The sequence below is a fragment of the Oculina patagonica genome, chromosome 8 (assembly GCF_052425735.1).
Source record: "Oculina patagonica isolate OP01 chromosome 8, crgOcupat, whole genome shotgun sequence".
NCBI classification, from domain to species: Eukaryota; Metazoa; Cnidaria; class Anthozoa; order Scleractinia; family Oculinidae; genus Oculina; species Oculina patagonica.
Window position 1 is genome coordinate 5,981,565 of NC_135765.1, and position 12,803 is coordinate 5,994,367.

At 39.4% G+C, this 12,803-nt stretch overlaps 1 protein-coding gene across 1 annotated transcript in view; it reads left to right on the forward strand.

Annotated features, from left to right (window-relative positions):
* The window catches only part of LOC144663361 (DNA polymerase epsilon catalytic subunit A-like), a 53,666-nt gene that overhangs the window by 23,142 nt on the left and 17,721 nt on the right, over positions 1-12,803 (forward strand). Inside the window, exons 25-38 of the mRNA XM_078524270.1 lie at positions 3,179-3,237; positions 3,437-3,526; positions 3,913-4,005; positions 4,253-4,322; positions 4,974-5,048; positions 5,972-6,061; positions 6,446-6,513; positions 7,284-7,479; positions 8,150-8,548; positions 9,314-9,436; positions 9,897-10,151; positions 10,560-10,766; positions 11,254-11,386; positions 11,979-12,075. Coding sequence (XP_078380396.1) covers positions 3,179-3,237; positions 3,437-3,526; positions 3,913-4,005; positions 4,253-4,322; positions 4,974-5,048; positions 5,972-6,061; positions 6,446-6,513; positions 7,284-7,479; positions 8,150-8,548; positions 9,314-9,436; positions 9,897-10,151; positions 10,560-10,766; positions 11,254-11,386; positions 11,979-12,075 — 1,955 coding nt within the window. The remainder of the gene's footprint in view (positions 1-3,178; positions 3,238-3,436; positions 3,527-3,912; positions 4,006-4,252; positions 4,323-4,973; positions 5,049-5,971; positions 6,062-6,445; positions 6,514-7,283; positions 7,480-8,149; positions 8,549-9,313; positions 9,437-9,896; positions 10,152-10,559; positions 10,767-11,253; positions 11,387-11,978; positions 12,076-12,803) is intronic.

The window sequence follows — 12,803 nt, forward strand, 5'->3', positions numbered from 1 at the left end:
TTTGTCTCCAAACTGAAGACCGGTCGATAATGTCAACATTTTCCAGATCAATTTCATGATTGTTGAGCAAATGGTGTTCGGCCAATAGGGAATTTCTGTCCATTGTTGTTATCGCTTTAGCATGTTCTTTGATGCGTGTTTTTAGTGCGCGTGAGGTCTGGCCAATGTAAACACACGCACAGTCTTTGCATTTGATTTTATAAACAACACCTTTCGACAACTCTTCGCTGATTTTATCTTTGGGTTTTTTCAAAATATTGGCGATGGAACGAATGGGCTTGTGAGCCACTTTGACGTTGAAACCTTTGAGAACTCTTGAGACTCTTTCAGAAAAACCCTTGGCGTACGGTAGAACGACCAAGCCTCGCTGTTCAGCAACGTTGTCACCACTTTTTTGTTCGGCATTAGATTGACGACCATTACTAATAAAACTGATAGGATAATTATTCGCTGCCAGCGCTTTCAATACACGTTTAGATTCAGATGACACTTCCTCCTCAGTGGATGGGATGTTCTTAGCCCGATCCATGAGAGTGCGTACAACAGAGTGTTTATGTTGCGTATGGTGGTGTGAATTGAAGTCTAGATACCTTTTCGGTATGGGTGGCTTTTCTGTAAACAGAAACGGCTATCGAACCATCCACTTGCCTCGTTGTCTTAGTGTCCAAGAAAGCGATTGAACCTTCTGTTTCCACTTCGATGGTGAATTTGATGTGCTGGTTAATCGAGTTTAGGTGCGAATGAAATTCATCTACAAATTCTTTTTTCAGACACACATGACTGTCGTCGACATATCTAAACCACCATTTAGGTGGGTGTGGAGCCGAAGAGAGGGCCTTATCCTCAACGTATTCCATGACCAGATTGGCTAAAATGGCGCTGACTGGTGATCCCATAGGGCAGCCAAAAATCTGTTTGTAGTTTGTTCCTTGGAAAACGAAGAAGTTACTGTCAAGAACGAATTCTAAGAGTTTGATGATGTTCTCTATGGATAAATTTGTTCTTTCATATAATGAAGAGTCAGAATAGAGTCTCTCTTTGACGACTTCCACGGCTAGCATTTACACCCACCTAAATGGTGGTTTAGACATGTCGACGACAGTCATGTGTGTCTGAAAAAAGAATTTGTAGATGAATTTCATTCGCACCTAAACTCGATTAACCAGCACATCAAATTCACCATCGAAGTGGAAACAGAAGGTTCAATCGCTTTCTTGGACACTAAGACAACGAGGCAAGTGGATGGTTCGATAGCCGTTTCTGTTTACAGAAAAGCCACCCATACCGACCGCTATCTAGACTTCAATTCACACCACCATACGCAACATAAACACTCTGTTGTACGCACTCTCGTGGATCGGGCTAAGAACATCCCATCCACTGAGGAGGAAGTGTCATCTGAATCTAAATGGTATTGAAAGCGCTGGCAGCGAATAATTATCCTATCAATTTTATTCGTAATGGTCATCAATCTAATGCCGAACAAAAAAGTGGTGACAACGTTGCTGAACAGCGAGGCTTGGTTGTTCTACCGTACGCCAAGGGTTTTTCTGAAAGAGTCTCAAGAGTTCTCAAAGGTTTCAACGTCAAAGTGGCTCACAAGCCCATTCGTTCCATCGCCAATATTTTGAAAAAACCCAAAGATAAAATCAGCGAAGAGTCGTCGAAAGGTGTTGTTTATAAAATCAAATGCAAAGACTGTGCGTGTGTTTACATTGGCCAGACCTCACGCGCACTAAAAACACGCATCAAAGAACATGCTAAAGCGATAACAACAATGGACAGAAATTCCCTATTGGCCGAACACCATTTGCTCAACGATCATGAAATTGATCTGGAAAATGTTGACATTATCGACCGGTCTTCAGTTTGGAGACAAAGACTTTTCCTCAAAGCGTGGCACTCAGTCCGAGATGGAAACGCTATTAATGAACACAGCATTCCCGAACATTTATAAGAAACTTAACAATTTTTAATTGCATACCACCCCCTATTCTTCCTTTTTAGTCGCGTTTTTAGAATTCCACCCCCCTTTTTATTCAGTACATTCCTTATCACCTTTTTCTGCATTTTTTAGTTTTTTATTCCTATAACACCAGGGACGCCATTTTAAATTTACATATTGCTGAAGAAGGCTACAGCAGTAGCCGAAACGTCCTGTAAATATTTTAGCCAGTGTCAACTTTTATCAAATAATTTTAATCTTATCATGCCTTTCTACAAACCAGATATTTTTAGATGGGGGTTTCTTTTAGCTTAGGAGCGGTTAAAAATTAGGCCAAATTTGGTCGCTACAAGCGCCATTCTATTTTGTCATCAGCCTAGGTCGTAAGGGACGTGACCTCGCGTTGACAGCAATGTTGCATGAATCGGCTTTACAACATGCGATCGTATTTACGCAGTTCGAGTGGAATTTCAGTCAAAGACAGCAAAATTCTTTCGTATTTCATCTTCAAATATAATTCGAAAGCATTCACTGTATATATGGCTTTTGTTTAATCCTTCTTAAGCCCACGAAGAAGCTGTCTTGATATCCGACCCTCGCAGAGACCAGACAAAACGCAGCGTGAGTGTATCGATTTGTTTACGCCGCAATTATATGCGCAATGTTTTCTCCGACAGTAGTCGGAAATATCCGTATTTTTTTTCGTGCTTTTTCGTGGAGCAATCGTAACGATACGGCCTTGAACACATTGAACAGCGGTCTACCTATAACAATTCAAATATGGCGTCGCAAAAACAAAGCGTCGAACGCATATTTTGCTGTTTCATTTGCTAATTTCGCTGCCGTAATCGACTGCCTCGAAAGGTCCTTGCAATTTTAAAGTATAGAATTGTCAGATCTCGGTGAAATTTGCACTGTTTATTTGTGTAATGTTGAGGAATATGTGTATAAATACCCGGCGCGGACAAGCCGTTTTTGACAAAATTATATGGCTGCATTTCCTCCGCGAAGATAGGAAATTGTTAAACTAAACTACAAAGCAACTGTAATGATAAGTTCGAAGAACAATGCACAGGATAAACCTTCGACTCATACTTCATGCAAAAAAGTCGGTATCTCGAAGAGACTTTGATTTGTGATTGATTGCCCTAAGACACAAAACAACCTTGCTAGACCAGCTGTTTAGATATTGTTGCCAACTTTGATTGTTGAAGTGCTTTGTGTTTCTTTAAGGTGTGGAAACGTAAACTTGGAGCAGCAATGCAAAGTGGTGATGCTGAGGAGATCAAAAGGTAAAAAATTATTATTTTTCAAGATTAAGTTGTTTCTAGTTAGTTTTTGCCCTTCCTTCCCAATCTTTTCCATGTCTTTACTGACCAACATACAGGTCACCACTTTTTTGCTCACCAGCTAAGTTATTAGCAAAAAACCTGATTTCCAAATACAACATGTATAACAATATTAAATATATTGTTGTTGTTGTTTTTTCAGTTGTAAAAGCAAAGAGATTTTGTATGATTCTCTTCAACTGGCCCACAAGTGTATTTTGAACTCATTTTATGGTTACGTCATGAGAAAGGGGTAAGAGCAGAAGAGATTGTATTTTGTGTACGTGTGTCAGCAAGACAGATTTCTAGTATCATTCGATACTAATGGCCATGGTAGCCTGCGTAGCAGGCGTCGAAAGGGGAGGGAGGGGGAGTTGGGAAGAGAGAAGAGAGAAGAGAGAGGGAAAAAAGGAGGGGGAGTGGGGCAAGAGGGGGAGGGACCCCTCTCTCCCTCTTCCCCCTTCTTTTCCCCCTCTCCCTTTCCCCTTCCCTTTTTACGCCTGCCACGCAGGCTATGGCCATGGGTACTTTAAGTTCCCATTAGCAGGAAAATTCTGAGAATTTAAGCTATTTAAATTTTCTGTTCTTCCTGACTGACTGTCATGCAGGTATGTGGTGCTGATTCCTTTTTTTTTTCAGTGCACGATGGTACTCCATGGAAATGGCTGGTATTGTTTGTCACACTGGAGCAAACATTATCAGACAAGCCAGAGAAATTGTGGAACAAATTGGGTGAGTTAATTGACCAAAATGATCTGCTATTTTTTATTTACATCGTCTTTTTATATTTTTATTGGAGAAGTTACCATTTCACAACATAAACCTTTGATAATTAGATGACAGAGGACCTGGAAATCAAAGGAAGCTGATGTTTGTCATACACTTAAAAACCAAAGTTGAACAAACCAAAAAAAGCAAGTTGAAATAAGTACCGGTACTAAGTAATTATTAATTCTTGTGAATCTTTTGTTTTTCTTAGACGCCCCCTTGAATTGGACACAGATGGAATCTGGTGTGTTCTGCCAGCAAGTTTCCCTGAAAACTTCCAGGTAAAGAGTTGAAGATGTTTTTTAGGGTCTCTTTTGACATGTAAGGGGAAAAAGGAACTTAAATTAATTTGCATGGTTTCTGATTGACTGGTGGCTTTCTGTTAAAGAATGCTCTGTCACCTGTGGTAGCTGGATTCTCTGTCTGTGTCTCAGCCCTCCAAGTTTATTTTTTTCTTTAGTGGCCATTTGGCCACCAACTGCTCAAGTTTGGTCGCCAGTGAAAAATTTTAGTCGCTAAATTAAGCTCACGCTTTAAATCCTTCTTCTCAATTTAGGTCGCCAATCTGGCGACTTCAGTTTCAATTTAGTCGTCAGCTCCAAAATTTTAGTCGCCATGGCGACTAAAATGGTCTTAACTTGGAGGGTTGTGTCTCCCTGCTGCAAGTTACATTGAGAGTTGAGTAGCTAAAGCGGCACAAATTTTATAGTGCAGTCAACTCACGCCTTGTGGACACCCTGCTATTGCGGACACTCACTATAACGGACAAAATCCAGATCCCCAGCAAAAAAGGTTTGACTGGAAATGACTCCTGCAATAACAGACTCTCGCTATAACAGACTCTAAACCACGCCCAAGCATGTCCGCTGTAACGATAGTTGACTGTATTATTCACATTAAAAAATGTTCACTTAAGGTTTTTGTGCTTCTAGATTACTACAAGCAACCCTAAGAAGAGCAAAGTGGCAATATCTTACCCTGGAGCCATGTTGAACATCATGGTTAAGGTATCTATCCATGAGCTAAGTAAAACTTTACCATTTGTTACAAGGAGGTCATCTCATTTGGGCAGGGCCTGAAAAAAAGTACCATCTGGTCGTCCAGGACAAGTAGATTTCCTTGCTGGGCAAGCAACTTTTCATGTTCTGTTGCCCAATGGGCAAGGGTCCAGGCAAGTCATCTGCCAACCAAAATAATTGTAGAAAATGTAAACTAAGGGCCTGTTTACATGATTCCAGAATGACTTTCATTCCGGAACGAGTTCATTCCATCCCCATACATTTCTCTGTATCTGTTTACATGATACCGAGATGAAAGTCAAGTCATTCCGGAATGAGTTCATTCCGGTTTTCATTCCGGAATGAAAGTTTCGTTCTGGAATGACATTTCATTCTGGTATCATGTAAACACGGAACGAATTTCGTTCCGATATGAAATCGCAACTCATGAACCGCATACAGACTCCACAGTTTGAATTCAGAGCGAAAAAACATAATAGCATTTACTGTTTAGCCCAAAGGAGCAGCTCTATGGTCAAAGTACTTGTTAAAATTGCCGATACGGCCATTTATGGGCACAAAAACATGTTTGCGCGAAACATGCACCATATCTTGTTTTGATCTCGCGCGAAAGCCGCGCACGTGAAAATGCCTTTGGTTGAGCCGGTCGACTCTGTCATGTAAATGCAGAACAAACTTCATTCCGGAACGAGTTTCCTTCCGGAATGAAAGTCATTCCGGAATCATGTAAACAGCAGGCAACTGTCTTAGGCAAGCAAAATTTGAGGGCTGTTTGTCCAAACAGCAAGCTGGAATTGTCTCAAGTTCAGACCTAAGCTTTTTAATCACTCAGGTCACTTGACAGTTTTTTTAAAAGTCACCACCAACATTTAGTAAGCACATTTTGTCATGCTGTTGTTCTCTCCTTTCAGAACCATTACACCAATGATCAGTACCATGAACTTACAGATGCAGATAATCTGACGTATGAAATTAGGAGTGAGAATTCAATCTTTTTTGAGGTGAATTATCTTTGTACATGAATTGTTAAGTGAATAATTAATAATCTCTTAAATAAATTAAAATTAAGGGTGTTAAGTGTGGGCATACCTCACATTTCTATTTTTAAAAATTTCTTTGACTATTAATAATAATTATTGTTGGTGTATCATGGATCATCAGGAATACCATCCATTGATTGGCAAAAATGTTCACAATTTGCCTGTTGAGGATTGACCTGAGTTTTATTGGTTTGGTGTGGTCCAACTAGAACTTTTCACAAAAAGCAATCCACATAAGTCAACCACTTTGATTGTAGTTACCAATTCAGACTAATATATCTCTGACTTCATTCATTGATCTAAGCTATTTGAAAATGATAACTTATTGGTTTAATACATTGCTAGGTTGATGGGCCCTACAAGGCAATGATTCTTCCAGCCTCCAAAGAAGAAGGGAAGAAACTAAAGAAAAGGTATCAATTTTGAAAAAAAGAAAAATTACTTATGGAAAGGTTAAGTTCTTCAAAGCTGAAAGAGGGCTGGGACTGTTCTGTAAGTTGTAGAAATCACTAAGAGTGCATGTACAGTGTGATTGTTTGTTCCCTGGTTTTGCCATCTTTGGTGTCCAATATCTGTCTATTCCTTCTCAAATCCTTGCTTACCTTTTCATCCCCGGGGAATGATGCACCCTTCTCAGTTCAGATCAGCCAGTGTTTAAGTTTGATAAATGTTATATAAATGTTAATTATTATTATAGTTGTTATTATTAAAGGGACATGGTCAGCGTTCACGTTTTGAAGAAAGTCCACCTTAACCCGAAATCAAAATACGCGTAGAGAACCTTCAGAAATCTGCTTCAATCTTCTCAGTGTTTTTTTTTTCTTCTAAATTTTCCCATTTAGTGAAACACTGAGAAGATTGAAGCAGATTTCTGAAGGTTTGTTTTGAAAAAAGTCCACAGTGGTCTTTTTTCAAAACGTGAAAACTAGTAACCAGGTCAGCGCGGTAAGAACGCTGACCATGTCCCTTTAAATGTAGCACTCACAATCATTTCCTCTAGATGCTGGAAATTTCTTATACAAATGAATTTTTTGTTACTTTAATATGTTAATAAAATGGTACAACTTGTGCAAACTAAGGCATACTTGGGAACACTGCAAGTATCGTTTTAATACATTTATCCTCACAAGTATTCCCACTTGATAATGATGATGATGATGGTGATGGTTATCCTAATCTTAAGGTATGCTGTTTTCAACGATGATGGCTCCCTTGCTGAGTTGAAAGGATTTGAAGTGAAGCGCCGTGGTGAGCTACAGCTGGTGAAGATTTTCCAGTCATCTGTATTTGAAGCTTTTCTTCAAGGGAAGTCATTGGATGAAGTATATGCAGCAGTAGCTAAAGTTGCAAACTATTGGCTTGATGTTCTTTACAGTAAGGTAAGAGACTGGCCTTTTTTATATTGAGGTCCTTAGTATCAATGGTTACCGGCAAATTTACTGCTGGGGGTGACCCTGCGATGGACTAGCATCCCATCCAAGGAGGAGTAGCCATACCCTAGTCGCTTAATGCTACGGAAACCGGGATACGTTCCAGCTGTATGGGCCACTTTGCTCGGACACAGTCTTTACCTTATGTCCTGCTCATGGCAACTGGACAAACAATGTCTGAACTGGCTCTGACACTTGTAGGCTTTCTCTTTGCCCTCTGTTGTATTTCTACTTTTCTTTTTTATGTGTCAAATGAAACCTTTTCATCCCCGATGAAGATAATTTATTTCATGTCATTTATGAAGAACAAGAGGGTGTGTTTTTCATCGCATTTCCAAACACAGAGAAAAGAGTAGGAAATATGATGAAGTGTTTGGAGACGTGATGAAATACTCTTTCGAGTATTTGATAAAATAACCTTGTCAATCAAAAGTAAAACTACGGAGTAAAAAGCGAACAAAAACAAAAAAATCTATGCTAATTAAGATCATGTATCCAAACCCACTGTCACAGTTCTAATTTCCTTTAATTTAACTGAGTAAGTTGGAGCAGGTTATTGCAATCCCCAAAGATCTGCTGATACGGTACACTTCTTACCCAAAATAATTGTATTTTTCAGGCAACAAATATGCCAGACAGTGAACTCTTTGAACTAATCTGTGAAAACCGTAGCATGTCAAGAAAGCTTGAGGATTACGAAGGACAGAAATCAACTTCAATCAGTACTGCAAAAAGACTGTCAGAATTTCTTGGAGACCAGATGGTCAAAGACAAAGGTCTCAGCTGTCGGTTCATCATTTCAAGGAAGCCCGAGGGATCACCAGTTACTGAAAGAGCCATCCCCTTGGCAATCTTTCAAACAGAGGACAGTGTGAAGAAGCATTACCTGCGACGGTGGTTGAAAGACGCGTCAATGAGCAGCTTTGATATCAGAGATATCTTGGATTGGCAATATTACATTGAGAGGTTGAACAGTTGTATACAGAAGATTATCACCATTCCAGCAGCATTGCAAGGGGTACAAAAAAGTCTATAATTATAATAAGGGACGGACCATTATTTTTTTGGAGGGGGGTGGATGAAAAATATTGAAAAAAATTGTTTGCAGGGCCTGGAAAGACAAAATAAATTGTTTGCAAAAGCGATATGTATAACAAAAAATAGTAAGGATTTCGAAAAAAAAAATGTTTGCAGAGGTGCATAAACTATAAAAAAAGTTTGCAGAGGAAAATTTTTCATCCCCCCTCCAAGAAAATAATGGTCCGTCCCTAATTTATTATAAAATTATAATTTAAAGAGAAAGAGGTCTTTGCAGTTTCAGGGGATGCATCAAGGTTTGGAACAAGTGGGCGTAAGGGTTTTTGCACCTTGGCAAAGTATCAGTAAGACTCTACCCTTTTTGGTAAACTGAACGCGGTTAAGATGTAAAAAACAGCTGGGCAAAGTTGTGTTTACAGCCGGTTGATTTGCCCCGTGGCTGGCCCTTAATGAAACCCCTACAGTTTTGCAGCAACTTTTAAAAACAGCACAAACATAACGTTGGTAAAAATATTTCAGCCTTCAACAATATTATTTCAATATATCTTTTTGTTTCAATCTCTACCCTCATTGAAGCCTTTATTGAAATTTGCTCTATTTGAAATTCCTGTGCTGAATACAGCTATAACCACTGAATTACATATAATTGGATTTGGTTTACTCTCAGCCAATCAGAGTAAGGATTTTAGCTTTATTGTTAAATGGAAACAGAAATCATAGATTTCATTGTTTTGTTTGTGTTCAGGTTAGCAACCCTGTGCCACGCTGCACTCATCCTGACTGGTTGCACAAGAGACTGTTGGAGAGAAATGACGTATTCAAGCAGCAAAAGATCAATGCCATGTTTGCACCACTTCCCAAGAAAAAGGTCTGTTTTTTATTTGTTTGAAGGGAAATGTACCCTGTGGCACAAAATTTTGTGTGATATAATTTTTGCAATTTCTGTGTTTTTTTTTTTTTAATGAATCGATCTACAAAAAAATGCAAAATTGTCTTCAACAAGAAGAAGAAGAAGAAGAAGAAACTTTATTTCCCCTTTGGTCATATAAATATGTTTTTATGTGCAAAGATTATATATTAATAGAGAAAGGGGCCTGGCTACCTGAAATAACTGGAGAGTTAAACGGGCAGGTAGCCAGATTTGCAATTACATTTATACAAGTTTAGGTCGGTACACGCATATACAACTCAGAACACACAGTGAGAACTAGAATGCTATAGAATAAATAGTAGGAATGAATAAAATAATAGGAGCAAAGAATTTACTCCCTGCACTCTGAAGATGAACAATGCTGGTACAACTTGACTCTTGGTAAATTCTCACACAGCCACAGGACAACAATAACAATCAAGACAACCACAGTCCCCCCACCAGCCAATCACTGGATATAGAGGACATCGCCAGCAAGGGATTGACATCAACTGGTATACCTGTGGCCACAAAAAGAAAACGTGGACAAATGACGCTCGGAAGCAGCTTTTCTAAGAGCAACGATCAAAACTCCTCCCAGCAGAGTGACGGACAGCTGTCACAGTCTTGGAGGGAGGTGCTTGGAGAGCCACCCCAGTGGGGACCGAACAAGGTAGGATGGTTAGTCTAGGATAGTTAATACTAGCATAGTCTAGGATAGTCTTGGATAGTAAGTCTAAGATGGTTAGACAAAGATAGTTCGTCTAAGACAGTTAGTCTAGAGAAGTTAGTCTAGGGTAGTCTACCGGTATTTTATATATTAGTCTAGTTAGCCTAGGGCAGTTAGTCTGGGATAGTTAGTCTAGGAGTGTTTGTAGGATACATACATAAAGTCTAGAATAGTTAGTTGTGGAAAGTTAGTGTATGATGTAGCAAAGTAAGTCTAGGATAGTCTAGGACACATATGTTTAGTACATAGTGTGGGAAAAAATTGTGGGAATTGTGTGGGAAAAATGAAATCAAACTAACTGTGTGCTGGGAAATAAAATAAATGCATTTGATACAATGTTTTCCCTTCCAGGAAGAAAAGGAGAAATGGCTTGCATTCCAAAAGAAAAAGTGGGAATTTCAATCCAAACAACGAGCGGAGAGGAAGCGTCTACGCAAGGAAGCAGACACAATGGGTATAAGCACACTAGCAGTTGGGCGTGGTCCATCAACTGGATTGTCGACTTTTATGAGACAGCAAGCAAGGTCCCTTGTAGACACTCCTTGGCAGATAATTCAGGTGAAATAAGGATTAGCTGACACACATGGGGTGGGATGGACTTGTCATATAGTTTTCATGCTTTCATCATCTCTTTCAGGAAGACATGGAGGCCTGTTGGTTAGTGCACTGGCAGGGATTTAATTAATAGGCAGAAGGCAGAAAAATTAACCACCTGAGGACTTGATTTTTCCAGCTAAAAACTGTGTCTGGTTAGATCTTTCTTTTAATGAGACCCAAATTTTTCACATGTGATCAAGAAAATTTCGCCTGTTGCAAAATGTAGCTACTTCCCCGAGTGGACCTGTGGTCTAGGTCTTAGTCCTTAGCTTGGCTCACTATGCCATGTTCTTGGGCAAGACAGTACTTCCACTGTGCCTCTCCCCACCAAGGTGTGGGGAGAGTCACAGTGGAAGTACTGTATAACAGTTCAAGCATGTATAACAGTTTAAGCTACTTTACTTCTATTAAACTGACACAGAAATGTTTTGCTGTTTTCTTATTACAGTTGGCTGAGACTGATGATCCAGGAACGTTCAAAGTGTGGGCTTTAGTGGGAGCCGATCTTCATGCCATCAAAGTCAATGTGCCAAGGATTTTCTATGTAAATTGCCACACCCCAAAAGAAGGAGCTGGAACAAGTTAGTCCTGTTTTCCTATATTATTAGTATAAACCCCTTCAATAGCTTCTATGAGAAATAGATACATTCAAACTAGGTGTTATAATTTTATAGTAAGGAGTCATTAAAAGTTTCACCAAGATTGTGAGTCTTACAATAAAGATTGCTGGTATATAGTTTAGTTTTAGAGGTGCAGTGGCCTAATAGTTTAGTGTGCTGGGCTTGAACCCTGGCCAGGGTTGTTGTGTTGTGTTCTTGGGCAAGACACTTAATATCCACAGTGCCTTCCTCTCCTCCCAGGAGTATAAACTGGAATTGGCTAATTTAATGCTGGGTGGGGTGGGGTTGGGGGACTAGGAGGGGCTTCTAATCCCTCCTAGTCCTTTCATGCTATGGAAACCTGGATAAGCTTGGGCAGTATGGGGTATGCTTTGGATGATGTTTATCCTATAAAATATTCTGAAGGATAACATAACAGTGTGCATGTAATGTATCTGCAGTTACCAATCTTAATAAACTCAAACTTCCTTATTTGTAATACATCCAAGTTATGAAAAAGTTTTCTGTAATGAGACTGTTATTTTTTAACATCTTTTTATTGACGACCTTACAGCTTGGAAGAAAGTTTCCCGAACTCTACCACGTTCTCACACAGTTCTTAACCTTTATGAGTACACTGTCCCTGAAAAAATCTTCAGGGATCACTCAAGGTAAGAAATGTGGAGTTAGGATAATATGCGAACCAGCGAGCCAGAAATCCCAAATCCCAATAAAAGGCTAACCGCAAGCTCCCTAAACTAACTGTAGGCTAACCAGAGTACTATTTAGGCTAACCGGAGTGATATGTAGGCTAACCGATGTGTTATTTAGGCTAACCTGAATGGCTCGCATGACTCGTGAGGCATGCGAGCCATGCAAGCCAGAAATCCCTAATCCCAATAAAAGGCTAACTGCAAGCTACCTAAGCTAACTGTAGGCTAACCAGAGTGCTATTTAGGTTAACCGAAATGCTATTTAGGCTAACCAATGTGCTATTTAGGCTAACGGAAATGGCTCGCATGGCTCGCTGGCTCGCAGATTATCCGGACCCAGAAATGTGTAAACAGAATACATTGTTACTGCTAGGAAAATTTGTCTTTACAGAATTGTTAGTGTCATGTGAAACACTGTTTGCATTTGACTTATTCTTACTGCAATGCATCTCCTCTTATTAACGAGGAGATGCTTTACTTGGGCTAAATGAAGACACAGTTAAAAGCATAGAAATTCCAAAATTATTAATTACCGTAGCAATTTGTGGATATGAAATTAGCATTTCTCTTTTATAAACAATTTGCTACTTAAGAAAAAAAGAAACCTAAGCAAGTTTTTAGAATTGTTTGAAGACAATACTTATTAACTTTGAGAGTCTCTTTCTGCTTTTCTAACATGTTTGTCT